Source organism: Zalophus californianus, chromosome 4, assembly GCF_009762305.2.
Source record: "Zalophus californianus isolate mZalCal1 chromosome 4, mZalCal1.pri.v2, whole genome shotgun sequence".
NCBI lineage: Eukaryota > Metazoa > Chordata > Mammalia > Carnivora > Otariidae > Zalophus > Zalophus californianus.
The window spans coordinates 41,158,086-41,177,884 of NC_045598.1; the positions used below are offsets into that span (position 1 = coordinate 41,158,086).

At 39.2% G+C, this 19,799-nt stretch overlaps 1 protein-coding gene across 4 annotated transcripts in view; it reads left to right on the forward strand.

The window, feature by feature from the left end:
- Positions 1-3,276: 3,276 nt before the first annotated feature.
- OSBPL9 (oxysterol binding protein like 9) overlaps positions 3,277-19,799 on the forward strand; it is a 176,468-nt gene continuing 159,945 nt past the window's right edge. For all 4 annotated transcript variants that reach the window (XM_027610399.2, XM_027610410.2, XM_027610418.2 and 1 more), the window contains exon 1: positions 3,277-3,400. In XM_027610399.2, the coding sequence (XP_027466200.1) occupies positions 3,290-3,400 (111 nt within the window). In that variant the 5' untranslated portion in view covers positions 3,277-3,289. The remainder of the gene's footprint in view (positions 3,401-19,799) is intronic.

Consider the following 19,799-nt stretch of genomic DNA (forward strand, 5'->3'; position numbering starts at 1 on the left):
TCCAGGTACTGTGGCACCAGTGTCTACATTCTTAACCACTAAGCTTTGAGCCTTTCCTCAACTAAAAGCAGATAGAAACTCATTCATCTCTCTACCGTCAAACTATCAACCCATGGCATTTGAACTCATATTCTCTGCTTTCCCTCTTATTACTATGGATGAAGTATCCCTGCTCCTGGTTTCACTGGTGAATTTCAACAAACATTCTAGGAAGAATTGATGTCAATCTTTCTCACACTCTTCCAAAAAACTGAAGAGGAAGGAATACTCCCAAACTCATTTTACAAGGCCAGCATTATCCTGATACCAAAGCCAGACAAGGACGCTACAAAAAACTATAGGCCAATGCCCCTCATGAATGTAGTTGTAAAAATTCTCAACAAAATACTAGCAAATTAAAATTAAAATCAATAACACATGATCATACACCACAATCAAGTGAGATTCATCCCTGGGATGCAAAGATGGTTCAATATATACAAATCAAAAAAATGTGACACATCACATTAATAGAGTGAAAGATAAAAATCATATGATCATCTCAATAGGTACAGAAAAAGCATTTGACAAAGTTCAACCCTCATTCATGATAAAACCCTCAACAAATTGGGTGTAGAAGGAGTGAACCTCAACATAATAAAGGCCATATTTGACAAATCCATGTTTCAATGTGGAAAGGTTGAAAGTTTTCGCTCTAAGATCAGGAACAAGACCAGAGTACCCATTCTTACCAGTCCTATTCACCATAGTACTGGAAGTCCTCGCCAGAGAAACCAGGCAAGAAAAATAAATAAAATGTATTCAAATTAGAAAGGAAAAGGTCAAATTGTTTCCATTTGCAGATGACATGATTTTATAAATAAAAAAATTCTAAAGACTTCACCGAAAACCTTAGACCTAATCCATGAATTCAGTATTGCAGTATACAAAATCAATATCCAAAATCAGTACAGTCTCTATATACAATGAACTATCTGAAAAAGAAATAAAGACAATCCCACTTACAATAGCACCAAAAACAATAAAATACTTAGGAATAAATCTAATCAAGAAGGTGAAAGATCTGTACACTGAAAACTATAAGACAACGTAAGAAATTGAAGAATACACAAATAAATGGAAAGATATTCGGTGTTTGTGGATTGGAAGAATTAATGTTGTTAAAATGTCCATGCTATTCAAAGTTACCTATAGATTCAATGCAATCCCTATCAAGTTTCCAATTGCATTTTTTACAGATAGAAAAAAAATCCTAAAATTTATTTGGAAGTACGAAAGACCCCAAATAGCCAAAGCAATCCTGAGAAAGAGGAACAAAGCTGGAGGTATCACATCCTCTATTTTTAATCTATATTACAAAGCTACAGTAATCAAAACAGTATGATATTGGAATAAAAACAGTTATATAGACCAATGGAAAAGAATTGAAAGCCCAGAAATAAATCCATGCATATGCAGTCAACCTATATATATATCGACTTACTTAAATTTTCTGCAAGGTTTTGTTTTTGTTTTTTAAATCAGTATTAGATATTTTTCTTATTTACTTTTTTAGTTAGTATTTGCTTTTCATCACCAACTTTAGCGTTTAGAAAGCAAGGAAACTTTCTGGATCCTTCACTGTTGCATTCTCAGGACCTTGAACAGTGCCTAATATAGCAGGACAGTATTTTCATTGTCCTTATTGGCTCTCAGTGATCTACCCTTACTTCTCTGACCTGTCTCCTACAACTTTCTCCCTGGCACCCTGTTCCACTGTAGAGAGCAAAATGGAGTCTCTCATGTCAAGCAGGAGCCTGTGTCAAGCAACGACGCAAGTAGTTAAAGGTACAGCACCCATGAGATACCTCTGGGACCAGCATCAGCTGACAGCTCAGAACTGATAGCAAGCAGAACCAGAGGAGGTCTGTAGGGTCCCAGGACCAATTAAATGCCTTCAAAAAGGGGAGGATTTTTGCAGCAGACTCTTCAGACATGACCTCTCTATGTCTGACCACTTAAAAAAGTCAACGGCTGCCAAAGGCTTGCTCAATATGATCTCTGAAAAGAACTGAGATCCTTCACTACTTGAACATAATAAGCAGTAAGTGCTGAGAGCTGACCTGAATCAGACTGGGGCCTTATCTCAGCTGTGCGCCCACAGACTGACTTTGCGTTTGTTCCTTAACTTCCTACACCTTTCTGTAATCTTGTTGGTTGTGTGGTTTGTCTTCTGTCCTGCTCTATGTGCTGTGTAAGAAGCCAAGTTTAATCACATGGTGAAATGTCATTGAATTTGGAATCCTGAACCTGCTTTATAGTTGTATTAAATTTGCTTTATGATTGAATAAAGCTGACATTATGGAAAGACACAACTTGTGTATGCACTTCATAGTGTGCTCATGACATCCACTCATACTGAACTTGCTGTTCCTTCAACATGCCAGGCTAAAGGTCTTTGCACTTGTTTTTCCCTCCCTTGGAAGGCTCTTCTGCCAGGTTCCCTCCTTCACTTTCTTTAGGTCTTTGCTCAAAAGTTACCTTCTCATTCAAGCCTTCTCTATTTGGGAATTTAAAATTGCATCTCCCACTTTCTGCTGCTTTCCTTGCTTAATTTTCCCCCATAGCACTTACCAGTGTTTAATATACTATGTAATTTGGGGTGTCTGGGTGGCTCAGTCGTTAAGCGTCTGCCTTGGGCTCAGGTCATGGTCCCAGAGTCCTGGGATTGAGCCCCAAGTCGGGCTCCCTGCCCCGCGGGAAGCCTGCTTCTCCCTCTCCCACTCCCCCTGCTTGTGTTCCCTCTCTGTCAAATAAATAAATAAAATCTTAAAATATATATATATATACTATGTAATTTACTATTTATTCTATTGCCTGTTCCCCTCTACCCCTCATGAAGTCTCTGCTGAATCCCGGAAGCCTAAGAGTATCTAACACAAAATAGCAAGTAATTCTTAAATGAATGGATTTGTGAAATGAATGCATAAATGAGTATCAGATGTGAAATCTTTGGGACCTGTAAGGTAACATCATGGGTAATAAAATTATTTATGTTAATAAATAATCTTAGCGGTATTCATGCTTGCATTCCTCACATCTCTGGCACCCAGTTCTGCACACAATAAACGCCCCATGAAAGCTTGTTTGGGGTTGATAGCTGGAGGCATGGGTGGGCGAGTTTACGAGGAGCAGCGGCAGCTGGCCCCGCCCCGGCCCCGCCCCTTCCCGTGGCGGCCCCGCCCCCACACGGTGAATGCCTTATAGGCGAGTGACGTCAGGCCGTTTGTTGTCATTGGCGGCTCCCAAGATGGCGTCTATCATGGAAGGGCCGCTGAGTAAATGGACTAACGTAATGAAGGGCTGGCAGTACCGTTGGTTTGTGCTGGACTACAATGCAGGGCTGCTCTCCTATTACACGGTGAGACCTCGTGGGGCAAAGCTCCGAGCGCCTCGGGGGTCGCTATCCCTGGGGGGGGGGGCGGGCTTTTTGGCTGCCGGGTAAAGGTTGCTTAGCTGGGGGTGCCGCCGTACGAGAGGGTTCCCTCGTGAGGGGAGGTTTTACGTCCCGGATAGCCAATGAGGGTGAAGGAGATGCTGGCGCAGCCAATAAGCAGGCAGTGGCTGTCTGATTTATGGGTTAGGGGCGAGCCGCGTTCCTTTTTTAGGGTCAGGTATGAAGCTGTGGTGGGATCCAGCGCGGGTGTAGGCGGGTGAGGGTGGTCGTAGCCATGATTTAAAAGGGCAGGTTACGCTGTGCGTGTGGTTTTTCCACATTGTCATGAACTTGACATTGCCCCCCCTCCCCCCCAGACCCTGTAGACTGCCGCGCCCCTTAGCTACCCTCCAGGGATTAAAGGGCGCTGTTTTCTCCAAGCAGTGGTCACACAAGCTTGGCCAGGTCCTGAGGTGACTGGCTCTCGGGCCACACGAAGGAGTCCGAAATCCCTGCTGTTTGCCCAAACTGAGTGTTTCTTTCATGGGACGCACTCCTCTATTCTGTGAGAGGCGACCGTAACCGACGCTTTAACTTTTGAAGCCAAGGATTTCCCACCCAGGCGTTTCTTGTTAGCAAAGACCGAATGGATAGTGCGGCGTTTCCTGAAAGTTGTATTCTGGGGAGGGCTGAGTTTAGGGCTTCACTGTCATTAAACGCGAACCAGTGGCCGTGGGCAAGTGCAAGAATTGCCATGAATCTTATGTTCTGATTATCCGTTCCACACCTATCGCTTTAGAAATAGAAGGTGGATGGTATTAGAGAAATTACTTACAAAGAGGGAAGAAACCACTTAAAAGGATGAAACAGAATTCCCTGAAGCCTTCAGAATATTATAAAAGAAGAAAAAAATCATTATAGAAGAAGGGTTAATGTTGAGAGAAGTGGGAGCACTAGTATTTATTCGTTAATTTAAAAACCATTTATTGAACTCGCACTGGATGTTTATTATTGCTTTGGGCTAGGTGTGTGCTTGTGAGCAAGAATCAACAGAGATCAAGATATTCACCGTTCTTTTTCTCTGGAGCTTATATTCTAGTTTAGTGGTTCCCTTAATTCATTTCACTCACAGTAACTATGCCAGGTAGGTATTTGTTATTCTCATTTTATAGAGGCTCCAGGCTCTTAAGTAGTTTGCTTAAGATCACAAAGCTAGCAGTGAGTGGTGTAATCAGGATTCCAGATTGCTGGCTTTCTGTTTTCACTGCACTTATCTGCAGGGAGGAGAAGAAAGTGCAAGCTGTGAGTTACTAAAGGCTAGTAGTCTGCAGGAGTAAAAAAATGTAACTTTCAGCATCCTTTCTAACTATGAATGTCCTTTCTCTACATAATTTTTAAAGGGAGAAAAAGACCGAACCTGAATGAGATTTAAACCCATCGTTCAAGATTGTCTTTAGGTAGCCATGAAAGAGATGAAACTGAACATTATAGCCTCAGAACTCTGGAATTATGAAATCCCATGGCTCAGATAAAGAGTAATGTTGGGTTTCATTAGATGTGATAATCAGAAATTCCAGTGGACCCTTTCCAGCCTATTCAAGGTAGAGTAATTTCAGTAGGTGGCACTATGGAATTAAGTTAACTCTACAGATCCCACATTTGTATTGATCTAAATCTAGGGCCATACTGGAGAGGCCCCAAGCTGGGGTTCTTAGGAGCTTCTAGCCCAGCCCAGCTCCTTTTTCCTGTATGTTTTTTTTTTTTCCTTTAGTGTATCCTTTTTTTGCCTCCTTGCCCTTTTAGTTTTTGAATACCTCGATAAATCTCTCCTTTCCTTATTAACTAAATATAGGTTTTTCATATACTTCTTCCTCCCCTTCCCCCAATACCTAATTTCTGCCTTCTGAGACCAGACTCTATAAAACATCATCGTTGCCAGCTGAAGGAGGTATCATATTTCTCACTAATGGCTATTTAGAAGTCCTTTTTTTTTTCCCCCCTTTTCTAGTTCTTTGGTATTAAAGCATTGCTTGTAGAGAAACAGCAGGGAAATATTATAAAGTAAAATGATCTTGTGAAAATAAAATGATACCTAATCCCAAATTAGAGGAGGTCCAGCAAAGATGAGAAGAGGATAGGTATACACTTAACGTAGGAGACACGTTGAACATTGGCAAGGGCTTCTGTATACTTAGACATTGTTTTAGTACATTAGGATTCAGAAGGCTTAGAAGGTACAGTTTAGCGATTAGCGTGGGGCTAATAACTTGGAGCTACATCTTCCAGAAAGAGTATCTGAATTAGTTACATTATCCTTTTAGCAGAGTAATAAATAGCAAGTCACTCTGTCCCTTGTTTCCAAAATCACTTAGGCTCTGGTCTGGCTCTGTGGTTGGAGATCTATTCCAGGATGGCCATGAAAACCCTGAACTAAAGTAGATTGGCCTTGCTTTAGAGTTTGCCTGTACTGAAAATTGATATTGGAATAATCTCAGAGTTGGGTTAGAATCACTGGGATTGCTGTAAACTGAATAGATTCACCTAAATGTCATCTCAGCCTGGATCTTTTTCTCTGGGCCTGGGCCCAGACCTAGACCTGTTCTCTGGGAATGAATGGTTGTTTTACTTTATCTTTCTTTTATTTTCATACTCTGTGAATTTTCAGTTTTTGAAAAAGAGCTTCATATAGTATTCTGCCCAATACATGAAGAGAGAAACTCTCTTTTAGGAAAGTAGATTGAGACAGTCTTTTCAGCTCTAGTCCAGTCTCTTAAGTATTAGAAACAATATAATGTAGTTCATTCAGCAAGCATTTATTTGGGGCTGACTTTGTAACTGCATTGTATTAAATATGGTGGTGGTACAGAATGAAGGAGAGTCCCTTCTACCTAGGAACTCACAGTCTAGCAGCGGACACCTAAACATAATTTCAAAACAGTATAAATTTCAAAACAATGTGACAAATTTCAAAACAATATGATATAAATTCTACAATAGAAATAAGAACGGAGTGCTGTGGGAACATTGCCTGGAAAAGGTGAGGGAGACATTTGAGCTGAGATTTATAGGATAAAGGAAGAAGAGAAAAAGAGCATTTCAGGCAATAGGAAATATGCACAAAATGGGAAACTTGAGAACATAAATGTGCATTAAGAAGATACTGAGGATTTCTGGGGGGTTGGGGGATGGGCTAGCATGGTGATGGGTATTAAAGAGGGCATGTACTGCATGGAGCACTGGGTGTTATACACAGACAATGAATCATGGAACACTACATCAAAAACTAATGATGTGATGTATGGTGATTAACATAATAATAATAAAAGAAGATACTGAGGATTTCTGAGCAGCTCTAGTGTAAAAATGTATATGGGAGATTAGCAGGATATTGAATCCAGAAGGCATTGGGAGCCATAGGCCTCGAAATGAAGATCTGTTAGATTATAGCATATAAGTAAGTTTATTAGATACCTAGGGAGGGCTAAGGTATAAATTTGGGAACACTGTGAACAGCCAACCATTTATGTGAATCATCACAAAGAAGGTGAGAAAGGAAGGAAAATTGAGGGAGGTGTAGATATATGGGGAGTTGGAAGGTTAGAAAGTTAGTGAAGATCATGCCTTTTGTAAGTTTATCAAATGTTTACTGAGAACCTACTGTGTGCCAGGTGCAATGCCAGAAGGAGGCGTTAAAATGGCAATAAAATGGAAATAATCCATGCTTTCGTGATACCTAGAGTCTACTGGGGGATACAGCAAGCAAGAGCCGTGATCAGGGAAGCATAGGATGCTTGGGGGGTATGTAGGGAGGTCCAAGACTCAGTCTTGGAAGGTCAGGAAATGTTGCCTAGAAGAAACAGGTTTGCTGTGACCTGAATGATGAATAGAGGTTAGCTATGTGAGCAGAGAGAGGTAACTGAGATGGAATAAATGTTTTCAGAGGAGACAAGAGTAAGGAGTTAGACAGTCCTGGAGTTTGGGCAGTGAGATGGACATGAGATGAGTTGGAGAGGTGGGTAGGGGCCAGATAATGAAAGACTTTCTTGGTAAATTATGCTAAGGAATTTGAATTTTTCCCCCAGGGCAGTAAAAATCATTAAGTGTTGTAAGTACTCTTTGTTATAGAAAAATTTTGATTATAGAAAATTTCAAACATATATAGAAGATAGTAAAATGAATTCCTGTCATCCAGCTTATACAGTTATCGACATATGGCCAATCTTGTTTTGTTAATACTTCCACCAACTCCGGGGTGCCTGGGTGGCTCAGTCGTTAAGCGTCTGCCTTCAGCTCGGGTCATGATCCCAGGATCCTGGGATCGAGCCCCACATTGGGCTCCCTGCTCGGCGGGAAGCCTGCTTCTCACTCTCCCACTCCCCCCGCTTGTGTTCCCGCTCTTGCTGTGTCTCTCTCTGTCAAATAAATAAATAAAATCTTTAAAAAAGAAAAAATACTTCCACCAACTCCTTCCTTCCCCGTTGGTTCGTTTTAAAGCAGATCTCAGATACTATATCCTTTCATTTGTGAATATTTCAGATGTATTACTAAAAGTTAAGGTCTCTCTCTTTTAAAAAAATGTTATCACAATACCATTATTACAACTAAGTATTACTAATTTACTAATATAAAATAGTCAATGTTCAATTTCCTTGATTGTCTCAAACATTTCTCCCTCACCAGTTGTTTGAGTCAGGATTCCAATTCCATTTCTTTCTTTTTTCTTGTTTGTTGAAGAAACGAGATCATTTATTCTGTGGGATTTTTCTACATTCTGGATTTTGCTGGCAGCATTCTTGTGGTATGTTTAAACATGTTCCTTTGTTGTCTGTGTTTCCTACAATATAGGAACTGTATAAACTGATAATTAGAGCTAGAAAGTTAATCAAATTCAGTTTTTTTTTTCTTTTGGGCAAGAATTCTTCATAGGTGAAACATTACATCAAGTGGCACATGATATCTGGTTGTCTCTATGATTTTAAAATTGATCAGGAGGTACAGGTAAAATTTGTCTCCTTTAGAGAAGACTGTCATTACAGTCTTAATGTAATGACATCTGTACAGAAATAATGAGGTCATATTGACAGGACTTCGTGATTGGATATGAGTGAAAGGGGAGGAGTTGTCTAATGAAATGCAGGTTTTTGGTTTTACATGGGGAATGATGATAGGGAAGATAGGAAGAGCAGGTTGGGGGAGAGATTGCTTTGGGGCATATTGAAATTGATATAAAGATGTCCTATAGTCTGGAATTCAGGAAAAAAATCTGGTTACAGATACATATTAGCTTTATATATGGAGAATTGAGAGAATAATTAGGATGCTAAGAAACATCTTTGCATTAGTTATTGCTTTGTAATCAATTACCCCCAATACTTAGCAGTTTAAAACAACAAACATTATAGTTTCTGTGGTTCAGAACTTTGGGAGTGACTTAGCTGGGTCGTTCTGGCTCAGGGTCTCAAGAAGTTGCAGTCAAGATATTGGCTAGGGTTGCAGTCCTGTGAAAGACTTGACTGGAGTTGGAGGATCTGCTTCCAGGATGACTCACTCACACAGCAGTTGGCACAGGGCGTCAGTTCCTTGCTGGCTGTTGGAATGTGGCCTCAGTTCCTCACCAGCTACCCTCTTCATTGGGCTAGACTGGTGTCATCATGATAGGCTTTATGGCTTCACCCAGAGGGGGAGTGATCAAAGTGAAAGCGCGGAGGTAGCTGCAGTGCCTTTTATGACTTAGTCTGAGAACATCACTTCTGCCTTATTCTGTTCATTAGAAATGCACCATACAGTTTAGCTCATGAGAATGGGAATGGGAATTTCAGGAATTGGAAGGGAAATTAGGCCCTACCTTTTGAAAGGAGTGTCAAAGAATTTGTGGACAGATTTTTATTTTTTATTTTTTTTAAAGATTTTATTTATTTATTTGACAGAGAGGCACAGCGAGAGAGGGAACACAAGTAGGGGGAGTGGGAAAGGGAGGAGCAGGCCTCCTGCAGAGCAGGGAGCCTGATACGGGGCTCAATCCCAGGAACCTGGGATCATGACCTGAGCTGAAGGCAGACGCTTAACGACTGAGCCACCAGGCACCCCTGTGGACAGATTTTTAAACCACAGTCATATTCAAGGGATTGGCAGAGAAAAAAGCCTGCACAGGAGAGTGACAAGGGACAGCCAGAGATATAAGAGAAAAACCAGAAGAATGTGCCAGTCAGGGTGGGAATAGTGAGTTGGCTTGAATACTGTTGGGAGGACTGAATAGATGAAGACTAAAAGGATCTACTGGATTGATCAATTTGGAGATCATTGGTGCCTTTAGTGAGATCAGTTTCTATGGGGTGGTGGGGGTGGAAGAAAGGCAGATTGGAGTGGTTTAAAGAGTAAGGTGTAAAAGTAGAAAAAGTGAGTGTAGATTGCTCAAGATGTTTTATTGTGAAAGAGGCAGAGAAGGATATGGAATTAAGGGGTAGGGCTTCTAAGGTAGGATTTTGCTTAAATGTTGTAGGGACAGGAATCAAGATCCATGTTAAAAATGAGGGTAGAGTTAGGACTTAAGGAGTGTAGTAAAAGATTTAGATCAATGGCCTTGGGACCTGGAAAAAAGGAATGGCTAGGGATACATTAAGGTTAATCAGGTTGTTTGAGGAACTAGTTGAGATTATAAAATATGATTTGTTTCATCATTACTCCAAAATGTTTAACTCTTTATTTATATTGTTTTTGTAACATTTTGGAGAGAAAGTTAGAAACAGTGAATTAATAAGTTACCGGGGCCACTCAAGGTATTTTTTGTAAAAAGAATCATTAGAAAAATCTTATGTTCTTCCCTATTACATGCTGCCTGGAAAAGATTTTGTATTTCAGAACTACTGGTAGTTGGGGGCCACCCTGGGTGGCTCAGTCTGTTAAGCGTCTGCCTTAGGCTCAGGTCATGATTGGTGTCCTGGAATCTGGAATCCAGCCCTGCTTTGGGCTCTCTGCTCAGCATGGAGTCTGCTTCTCCCTCCCCCTGCTCTTGCACTCTCCCTTGCTCGCTTTCTCTCTTCCTCTCAAATAAATAAATCAAAAGTTAAAAAAAAAAAAAAGAACCACTGGTAGTTGAAACACATTTAAGTGTTATTTGGTAGTCCTTAGAAATGTTTGGAAGATGATCAAAATTTTTGAAGAGCATAAGTATATGTATTTTTCTTGCAAAGACGTAAAAGAGGTAGTTTCAGATTCTCCTAGAAAGATCTCAACACCACTCCCATCAAACAGTTAAAAGTGAATTTATACTTTTCTAAATAAACTGTTCTTGACAGTTTTTATTAAGCTTAAATGGTGTGTATTAGAAGTCCAAAACTAATAAAGTCGCTTTTGAATTGTAAAAGGAACAAAAGTAAAATTGTATCTAATCTAAATGTCCTGAAAAGAAAACAAAGGAAGCTTCTAAAATGCTAAGTGGTGAGTGCCTGGGTGGCTCAGTTGGTTAAGCGACTGCCTTCAGCTCAGGTCATGATCCTGGAGTCCCGGGATCAAGTCCCACATCGGGCTCCCTGCCTGCTTCTCCCTCTGACACTCTTCCCTCTTGTGCTATCTCTCATTCTCTCTCTCTCAAATAAATAAATAAAAAAAAATCTTAAAATAAAAGAAAAAAATAAAATGATAAGTGCTATCAGTGGGAAGAACTATATGGAAATTTTGTATTGTTTGCTTTCTTGAATACTCTGGTCAGCCTTGATTTTTCCATTTCAGTACCCTTGAAACTTGCTCATATAATTCTTTGGGAATTTAATCATTTTATATTTGTTATTAACTAGCCGTATCTATAGTACATTCTTTATCTGTACAACAAGTTTGTAAACTCCTCAATGACAGTACTGAGCATTATGATTTTCAAGTCCTACAGTGTGGCACATTGTTCTTGTAGTGAATAGAATGTTCAAGGCCCTTAAAACTTGGTTTAGAGATGAGATTCAGAAGGCTGTTTGGAATTATGTTTTACACAGCCTTGTAAGTTTTGCAGAATATGCTAATAACAAATATGTACGTTTCCATGGTTTATGTAAAACACGATTGAGCTTATATCAACAGCAGTGGCTTTTGCGTAATTATCCAGAGCCTGTAGAACTGTGTGGGATCTTTTGCTTAGGGTGTTGTATCAGACAAGCAGTCAACTCTTGCTTCTGTTGCAAGCAGTTTTGTTAATGGTAATTGTGGAAGGATGGAAAATAGATTGTTCTGAAATATGCCACTCCTATATGTGGCAGTTGTCATAGGATCAGATTTTCAAATACTTAATGTAATTCCAGTCAAAGCCAGGACAGTGCGCAAGTGATTTAGATTAAGGATTTATTACTTTTATTGCTTATAGAAAGACAAATGGCCAGCCCAATCATTTATTTTTATTTTTTTAAAAGATTTTATTTATTTATTTGACAGAGAGAGACATAGTGAGAGAGGGAACACAAGCAGGGGGAGTGGGAGAGGGAGAAGCAGACTTCCCGCAGAGCAGGGAGCCCGACATGGGGCTCAATCCCAGGACCCTGGGATCGTGACCTGAGCCGAAGGCAGCCGCTTAACAACTGAGTCACCCAGGCGCCCACCAATCATTTATTTTCCTTCTCGTTTTATCATGAAAGATTCTCTTGGACTAGTTCCTTAAAAAAAAGGGCTTTACTTTTTTTGCACAAGTTAAATTTACAAGGTACATGAAATCATACAAATGGAATTATATTCAAAGGAAGTGTTTTGAGGTATTCATAATTAATTTTTTCCCATTCACATGACAATGTTAAGATTATTATGAAAGTCGATTTTCTATTTCCTAGAGTTTGTTCGCATTAGGCCTTCATGCTAAAATTGTCTACTTACTTCATTTCTTGTATTTTAGCATTGCTGTTATAGCACAGATGGGTAGATAAAATATTGGGTGAATATTTGCTTTGTTGCTTTGACAACTGTCTCTGCATTCTCTCAACCCTTCTCTTTCCTCCATCATTCAGAGAAGGTGCCATGCTTCCCAGAGACAATGGAGTCTATTTAGTGGGAACACTCTTTTCTTTCTGAATCTCTCTCTCTCTTTTTAAAGATTTTATTTATTTGACAGAGAGACACAGCCAGAGAGGGAACACAAGCAGGGGGAGTGGGAGAGGGAGAAGCAAGCTTCCTGCTGAACAGGGAGCCCGATGCTGGGTTCCATCCCAGGACCCTGGGATCATGACCAGAGCCAAAGGCAGACGCTTAACGGCTGAGCCACCCACCCAGGCGCCCCTAGTGGGAACACTCTTAACATCTTGTACCCACACTTACTAGTATACCTACTTTCCTGCTAACTCTACCTGTATCCTTCCTCATCAGAGTGAAAGAGGCAATCCTTGGGTATTGTGGATTCTATCTCCTCACAAATTTTCAAGGACCCCAGTCTATAGGTTTTCTCCTCTTCTGCTCTCTTTCTTTTTTTTTAAGATTTTATTTATTTATTTGACACACAGAGAGAGATAGTGAGAGCAGGAACACAAGCAAGGGGAGTGGGAGAGGGAGAAGCAGACTCCCTGCTGAGCAGGGAGCCTGATGTGGGGGCTGGATCCCAGGACCCTGGGATCCTGACCTGATCCTGAGGCAGACGCTTAACAACTGAGCCACCCAGGCATGCCTCCTTTTCTGCTTTCTCTACTCCTGTTCTCTCATGTATCTTAAACTTCCTTTCTATGTATGGACTTTTGTGGTTTATTTTAAGAGTATTAATTTTGCAATACAACAACTAAACATCTTTGTTATGACAATTTCATGTGGAAATTTTTAGGAAATCTTTGGGTTGCTTTTTTTCTTTTGTGTGTGTTTAACAGTTTTATTCAGGTAATAATTCACATATCATCTATTTGAAGGATACAATTAAATGGTTTTTAGTATACTCACAGAATTGTGTAACCATCTCCACAGTCAATTTTAGAAAACTTTCATCACCCCCAAACGAAACACTGTTTCTGTTATATTATTACCAGTGTTTCACCCCCAGCCTAGGAAACCACTAATCTACTTTTGGTCTCTACAGATTTGCCTATTTTGTACATTTCGTATAAGTAGAATCATATTATAAAAGTGTACTTTAAATGATTGTAATATGGCTTCTTTCTTTTAGCATAATGTTTTCAAGGTTCATCCATATTATAGCACATATCAATACTTCTTACTGCTGAATATTCTGTTGTATGAGTATTACACATTTGTATTTATCCATTCATCAGTTAGCAGACATTTGAGTTGTTTCCATTTTTTTTGGGTATTGTGACTAATGCTACTGTGAACGTTTGTGTACGTAAGTTTTGGTGTGGACGTATGTTTTCATGTCTCTAAGATATACATAGGAGTGGAATTGCTGGGTCATATGGTGACTCCAGATTGTTTTCCAAAGCAGCAGCACCATTTTACATTCCCACCAGAGGTATAAGGGTTCCAATTTCTCTGTATCCTTGCCAATATTGTTATTATCTGTTACTTTGATTATAGCCATCCTAAGTGGGTGTGAAATAGTATGTTATTGGTTTTGATTTGTGTTTCCATGATGGCTGCTGATGTTGAACATCTTTTCATATGATTATTGGCCATTTGTATCTTTTCTAGAGAAATATCTATTCAGATCCTTTGCTAATTTTTATTTTTGTTTTTTGAGAGAGAGAGAGAGCAAGAGAGAGCAAGGGGTTGGGGGCAAGGGACAGAGGGAGAGGAAGAGAGAATTTTAAGTAGGCTCTACACCCAGCATGGAGCCAGAGGTGGGGCTCGATCTCATGACCCTGAGATCATGACTTCAGCCAAAATCAAGAGTTGGATGCTTAACCAGCTGAGCCACTCAGGTGCTCCCAGATCCTTTGCCAATTTTTAAATTTTGTTTTTTTTTTTCTTTTGAGTTGTAAGACTTTCTTTTATATATTCTAGATACAAGTCCCTTATTAGATAATATGGTTTGCAAATATTTTCTTTCTGTGGGTTGTCTTTTTACTTTCTTTTTTCTTTTTAAGATTTTATTTATTTGAGAGAGAGTGAGAGTGAGAGAGCATGAGTGGGTGGGAGAGGCAGAGGGAGAAGCCGACTCCCCGCTGAGTAGAGAGCCCAATGTGGGGCTTGATCCCAGGACCATGAGATCATGACTTGAGCCCAAGGCAGCCGCTTAACCAACTGAGCTACCCTGTCTTTTTACTTTCTTGATGGTGTTCTTTGAAGCACAAAATTTTCAAATTTGATTACGTCTAATTTAACCTTATCTTTTGTTGCTTGTGCTTTTGATGACATAAAACCATTGCTTTATCTAAGGTCACAAAGTTTTATACCTGCTTTCTTCTAAGAGTTTAAAGTTTAAGCTCTTATGTTTAGGTCTTTGATTCATTTTGAATTAATTTTTGTATATGGTGTGAGCTAAGGGTCACATTCTTTCTCTTAAATTTTATATTCTTATTTTTTATTCTTTCATAAGTAGCTATCCAATTATTCTAGCGCCATATATTGAAAAGACTATTCTTTATCTTGGCACCTTGTTGAAAATCAATTGACCATAAACATGAAGGTTTATTTCTCTCTTTATGTCCGTATCACACTGTTTTAATTATTATAGCTTTGTAATCAGTCTTGAAATTGGGAAGTATGTCTTTCAGCCTTTTTCTTTTCTTTCTTTTTTTTTTTAAGATTGTTTTGGCTATTTTGGGTCCTTGGAATTTCCATATCAATTTTAGGACCTACTGACTTTTTCATTAACAAATTAACATGGTCATATTTCTCCCAAGTCGAAAGATGTCTCTGATTATACTCTGTCTCCCCAGAAATACCATCCTGACCTCTCTTCTTAAACCTGTGGAAAGAGTTTTCTACACTGTTTGTAACCATCCATCTTATATATACTCTGCAGCAGTCTTTACCTCCAGATTTTACTGAAAATCCTAGCAGAGGTCTCCAATGATAGCTTTGTTGCTAAACCCGATGGGTACTTTTTCCTTTTTCACACTTAATTTTAAAGCACTGTCTCTGCAGACTTTGGTGACATTGAGTCCTCTTTTTTTAAAGGTTTAAAACAATGGTTTTATTGTTCTTGAAGAGATGACACCCTTAATTTTAAGAAATTGAAACAGTACTGAAAAGCATATACAGTAGATGGAAGAAAAGCCCCATCTGAAATTCCTCTCTGTGTTTTGTAGAATAGTTTTCCTAAAAACTGTTTATGCTTAAATATATATGTATATTTTATATAACTAGATTATCTTCTGCATGATATTCTACAACTTAATAACATTTTATTAAAAATTTTCCATATAATTCAGTGTTGCATTTTTTCAAGTAGCAAAGTGAACAAAGGATATCATTTCTCCATCATCCTTACTTAATGAGGTCTCAGTTATCTGGCTTTGGGAGATTAAGATTCCTATGCTGTTTGTAATGCTGGAAGAGAAGGTACAATAATCAGCATTATTATAGTTCTACTCAGTTGGTTAATACTCAGTTTACTTAGTTAAGGCAGTTTATGAAGACCACCCACAGGTAAAAGGCTCCACTTTTTAATGAGGGAGTGGCAAAATTTTAGAAGAGCCTGTGGGATGGGACACCTGGGTGGCTCAGTCGTTAGGTGTCTGCCTTTGGCTCAGGTCATGATGCCAGTGTCCTGGGATCGATTCCCGCATTGGGCTCCCTGCTCAGCGGGAAGCCTACTTCTCCCTTTCCCATGCACCCTGCTTGTGTTCTCTCTCTTGCTGTGTCTCTGTCTCTCTGTCAAATAAATAAATAAATCTTTAAAAAAAAATGCTTGTGGGATGAGACATATTATCGTAGGCCATTGTTGGAAAATACAATCTGGCACAAGCCTCTACTAGATGTTAATCTATTGTTCTCAGTATTTTCTAATATTGTCGAATATATCACCTCATTAAGCCTCTCAACATCTCCCATTTTTTCTTTTTTAAATATTTTATTTATTTTGACAGAGAGAGAGACACGGAGAGAGGGAACACAAGCAGGGGGAGTGGGAGAGGGAGAAGCAGGCTTCTCGTGGAGCAGGGAGCCCGATGAGGGGCTCAATCCCAGGACCGTGGGATCATGACCTGAGCTGAAGGCAGATGCTTAACTGAGCCACCTAGGCGCCCCCTCCCATTTTTTCTTGCTACCATGGTAGCACATAAACCACCATCATGTCTCGCTTGACCTGTTGCAAAAACCTCATAACTGTTCTGTTACCATTTTTGCTCTCTAAAATGCATTTTCTGTCAGCAGCCCAAGTGATCTTAAAAAAAAAAAAAAGAAAGAAAAACAAAAGATCATGTTATTTCCCTGCTTAAAATTCTCTAGGGACTTTAGGAAAACATCCAAACTCTTTATTATGACTTATATGTGCTTGGTTATCTGCCTCCACTTATTTTGCTATAGTACTACTCCCTTTGCTCACCACTCTCTATCCACTCTAGATTTTTTTTCTGTTCCTAGAGCACCTCAGACTTGTTCCTGCCTCAGGGCCTTTGCATAGTTTTCTGGCTTCTCAGACTGTTATTACTCCTGGTCTGTGGCATGGCTGATTCCTTCTTGTTATACAGGTCTTCATTCAGATGTCACTGCTCAGAGAAGCCTTTCCATAACATCTAAAGTAGACCTCACTGTCAGTCACGATCACAATGATCTTGTTTTATTTTTTCATGGTGTTTATTGTTAGCTGCTGAATTTATTTTTTCTTGTTTATTGTCTGTTTCTCTCCTCTGGAATATAAACTCCATGAGAACAGAAACTTCATTATTTTATCCCTAGCCTGTCGAGCAGTGGCTGGCATTTAGTGAGTGTTCAGTAAATATGGAATGAAAAGTAGTATGAAGTAGTTGATATTTCTTATACACATGAAGAAATTGAGACTTAAGAAATCACATGATAGTTTCTATGTGATCAAGTTTTCTCCAAATAGAATTTTCTTTCTGTCAGATATTGAATTACACTAGCAGTAATTTTTTTTTTTTAAGATTTATTTATTTGAGAGAGAGGCATGAGTAGGAGGGGCAAAAAGAGAGGGAGAATCTCAAGCAGACTCTGACAGGTGCACGATCTCACTACCCTGAGATTATGATCTGAGCCGAAACCAAGAGTCAGATGCTTACCTGACTGCGCCACCCAGTTGCCCCAGCAGTAATATTTTAAAATGGTCATAAACCCAAGTTATCACTAGTCTGTTGACAGATAATAATTTACATCATTATCACAATGAAATAAACTTTCTGCAAAGATCCTTCTAAAATGCTAACTGCATTGATTAATCATTAAAAAGTACTGAATCTTTTTACATCTAAGATATAACCTAGGGACTTAAATCATCCCTATTGAAATGCCAAGGATAAACAAAAGACTCTCCTTTCTATTACAGCTCACTGAAAGCCTACTAGATGGGGAGAAGAGGGTAGGAGCAGATACTAAGCTTTAGAATTTGTTGAGTGATGAGTATTTCATATTCACAAGACATGAGAGTAGAAAGGTAGTGGCAAATTCTTGAGGGTAATTCTACTTTGATACTGTAGTCACCCTGAAGAGGAGTAAGTGTAAATTTCTGATAGGTGACGTCCAGCATGACTAATCTACCATTTTGTGCTGGCATATTCACTCTTCCTTCTTGAACTCTTTTTTTCCTTTTTAAGAAACCCGAAGTAAAATTAGACCTGACAAAAAAATGAGAGCTTTTAAATTGCCTTTTTTTTTTTTTAAGATTGTATTTATTTGACAGAGAGAGACAGTGAAAGAGGGAACACAAGCAGGGGGAGTGGGAGAGGGAGAAGCAGGTTTCCCGCGGCAGGGAGCCCGATGCAGGGCTTGATCCCAGGACTCTGGGATCATGACCTGAGCCAAAGGCAGACACTTAACGACTGAGCCACCCAGGTGCCTCTTTAAATTGCTTTTTTTTTTTAAAGAAGTTTTCCCCCCTCATTGTGAAAAAAGTAAGTTTATTGTAGATCATTAACCTCTCAAGAACTTGAGCGTTTCTTAAGCCCTTAGCCATAGCTCTTGAATTCCTGGGAACCATTATTACCAGTTTCTTCACAAAAAATGTTTTCCTTTGGAGCATGTCCCCATTCTAAATTGAGGCCAAGGATGAGTCTTAGAATTAGAGAATTAGGACTAAGAATCCAAAATACTGTGGTTCTGACTGTTGTTCATGCTAACTAAATTATTTTGTGTGTTGTACAAAATTTCCCATCTTTAAATTTTCATAATGTTCTTTTTACTGTTTGTCTTTTCATGACCTTATTACTTTGGGCCCTGACTTAGTCTTTTCCAAATAAGGAAAAACATCCCTGGGCAATTTTTGTTAGAAAAGTGAACTTGAAAGATAATAATGGATTATCACCGCACAGAGAAGTACTAATACAACAACACAAACCACCTGGAGTTTAACATGCATGCTTCTGTCATTTCCTTCAGTCATTTTTTGTGACATAACATTAATCATTATTTAGTATTCTAGTTATATTTGAGAAGCACAGCAAAAATGGAAAATTTACACTGGGATCAATATATATTAACATCCTTTAAGTAATTTGCACAATTTAGGCTAACATTTAGTATTTAATATTTAACTTTAGAAAGGATGTGAAAACTTTAAATTGTCATTAGCTGTGCTTAATTAAACGCTGTGAAAGTGGTTCTCTCCGCTGACCTGTTGGCTTGAAATTCTGACTTGAAGATAAAATTATCTTTTTTAGGAAATAATGAAAGACCTGAGACTTTACAATGTAATAGGTCACTAGAACAAAATAGCCCACAGGGGTGCCTGGGTGGCTCAGTCGATTAAGCGTCTGTCTGACTGTTGATCTCGGCTCAGGACTTGATCTTGGGGTTGTGAGTTCAATCCCTGCATTGGGCTCCACGCTGGACATGGAATCTACTTACACACACACACACACACACACACACACACACACACCCACCCCCACCCCTTTACCTATAATCTTGAAATCCCTTAATCTCTGAATTCCAAAGGTTTTTCCCCTAACTTTATTATATTCTCATTTGGAAGTAAAGCCTGTTCTGAACTGTGTGGCTGTTTTGGACTTTATCCTAGTTAGTGTAAATATATGTTGTATAGAGAAATACTAATATGCTTGATTGTGAAATTAATTAAATGCTTGATACCCTAGACCCCAGTGCAGGTATGACATGGTTTATGTACTATATGTGTATTATTTTTCTAAAATTGTGAATTTCAAAACATCTAAACCAAAGGTCTCAGATAAGGGATGTGGACCTGTATTTGTGATCTAGTGACCTAGGGTTTACATGCTAGAGGTAGTTCGGAAGGCAGGGGTACAGCCTCAGAAGCACTGCTGCAAGTCTTTATAGGGTGACATTTATACTACTGAATTGAGAAGGATTGCTGATTTGACACTCAGCCTTTGTTGACTCA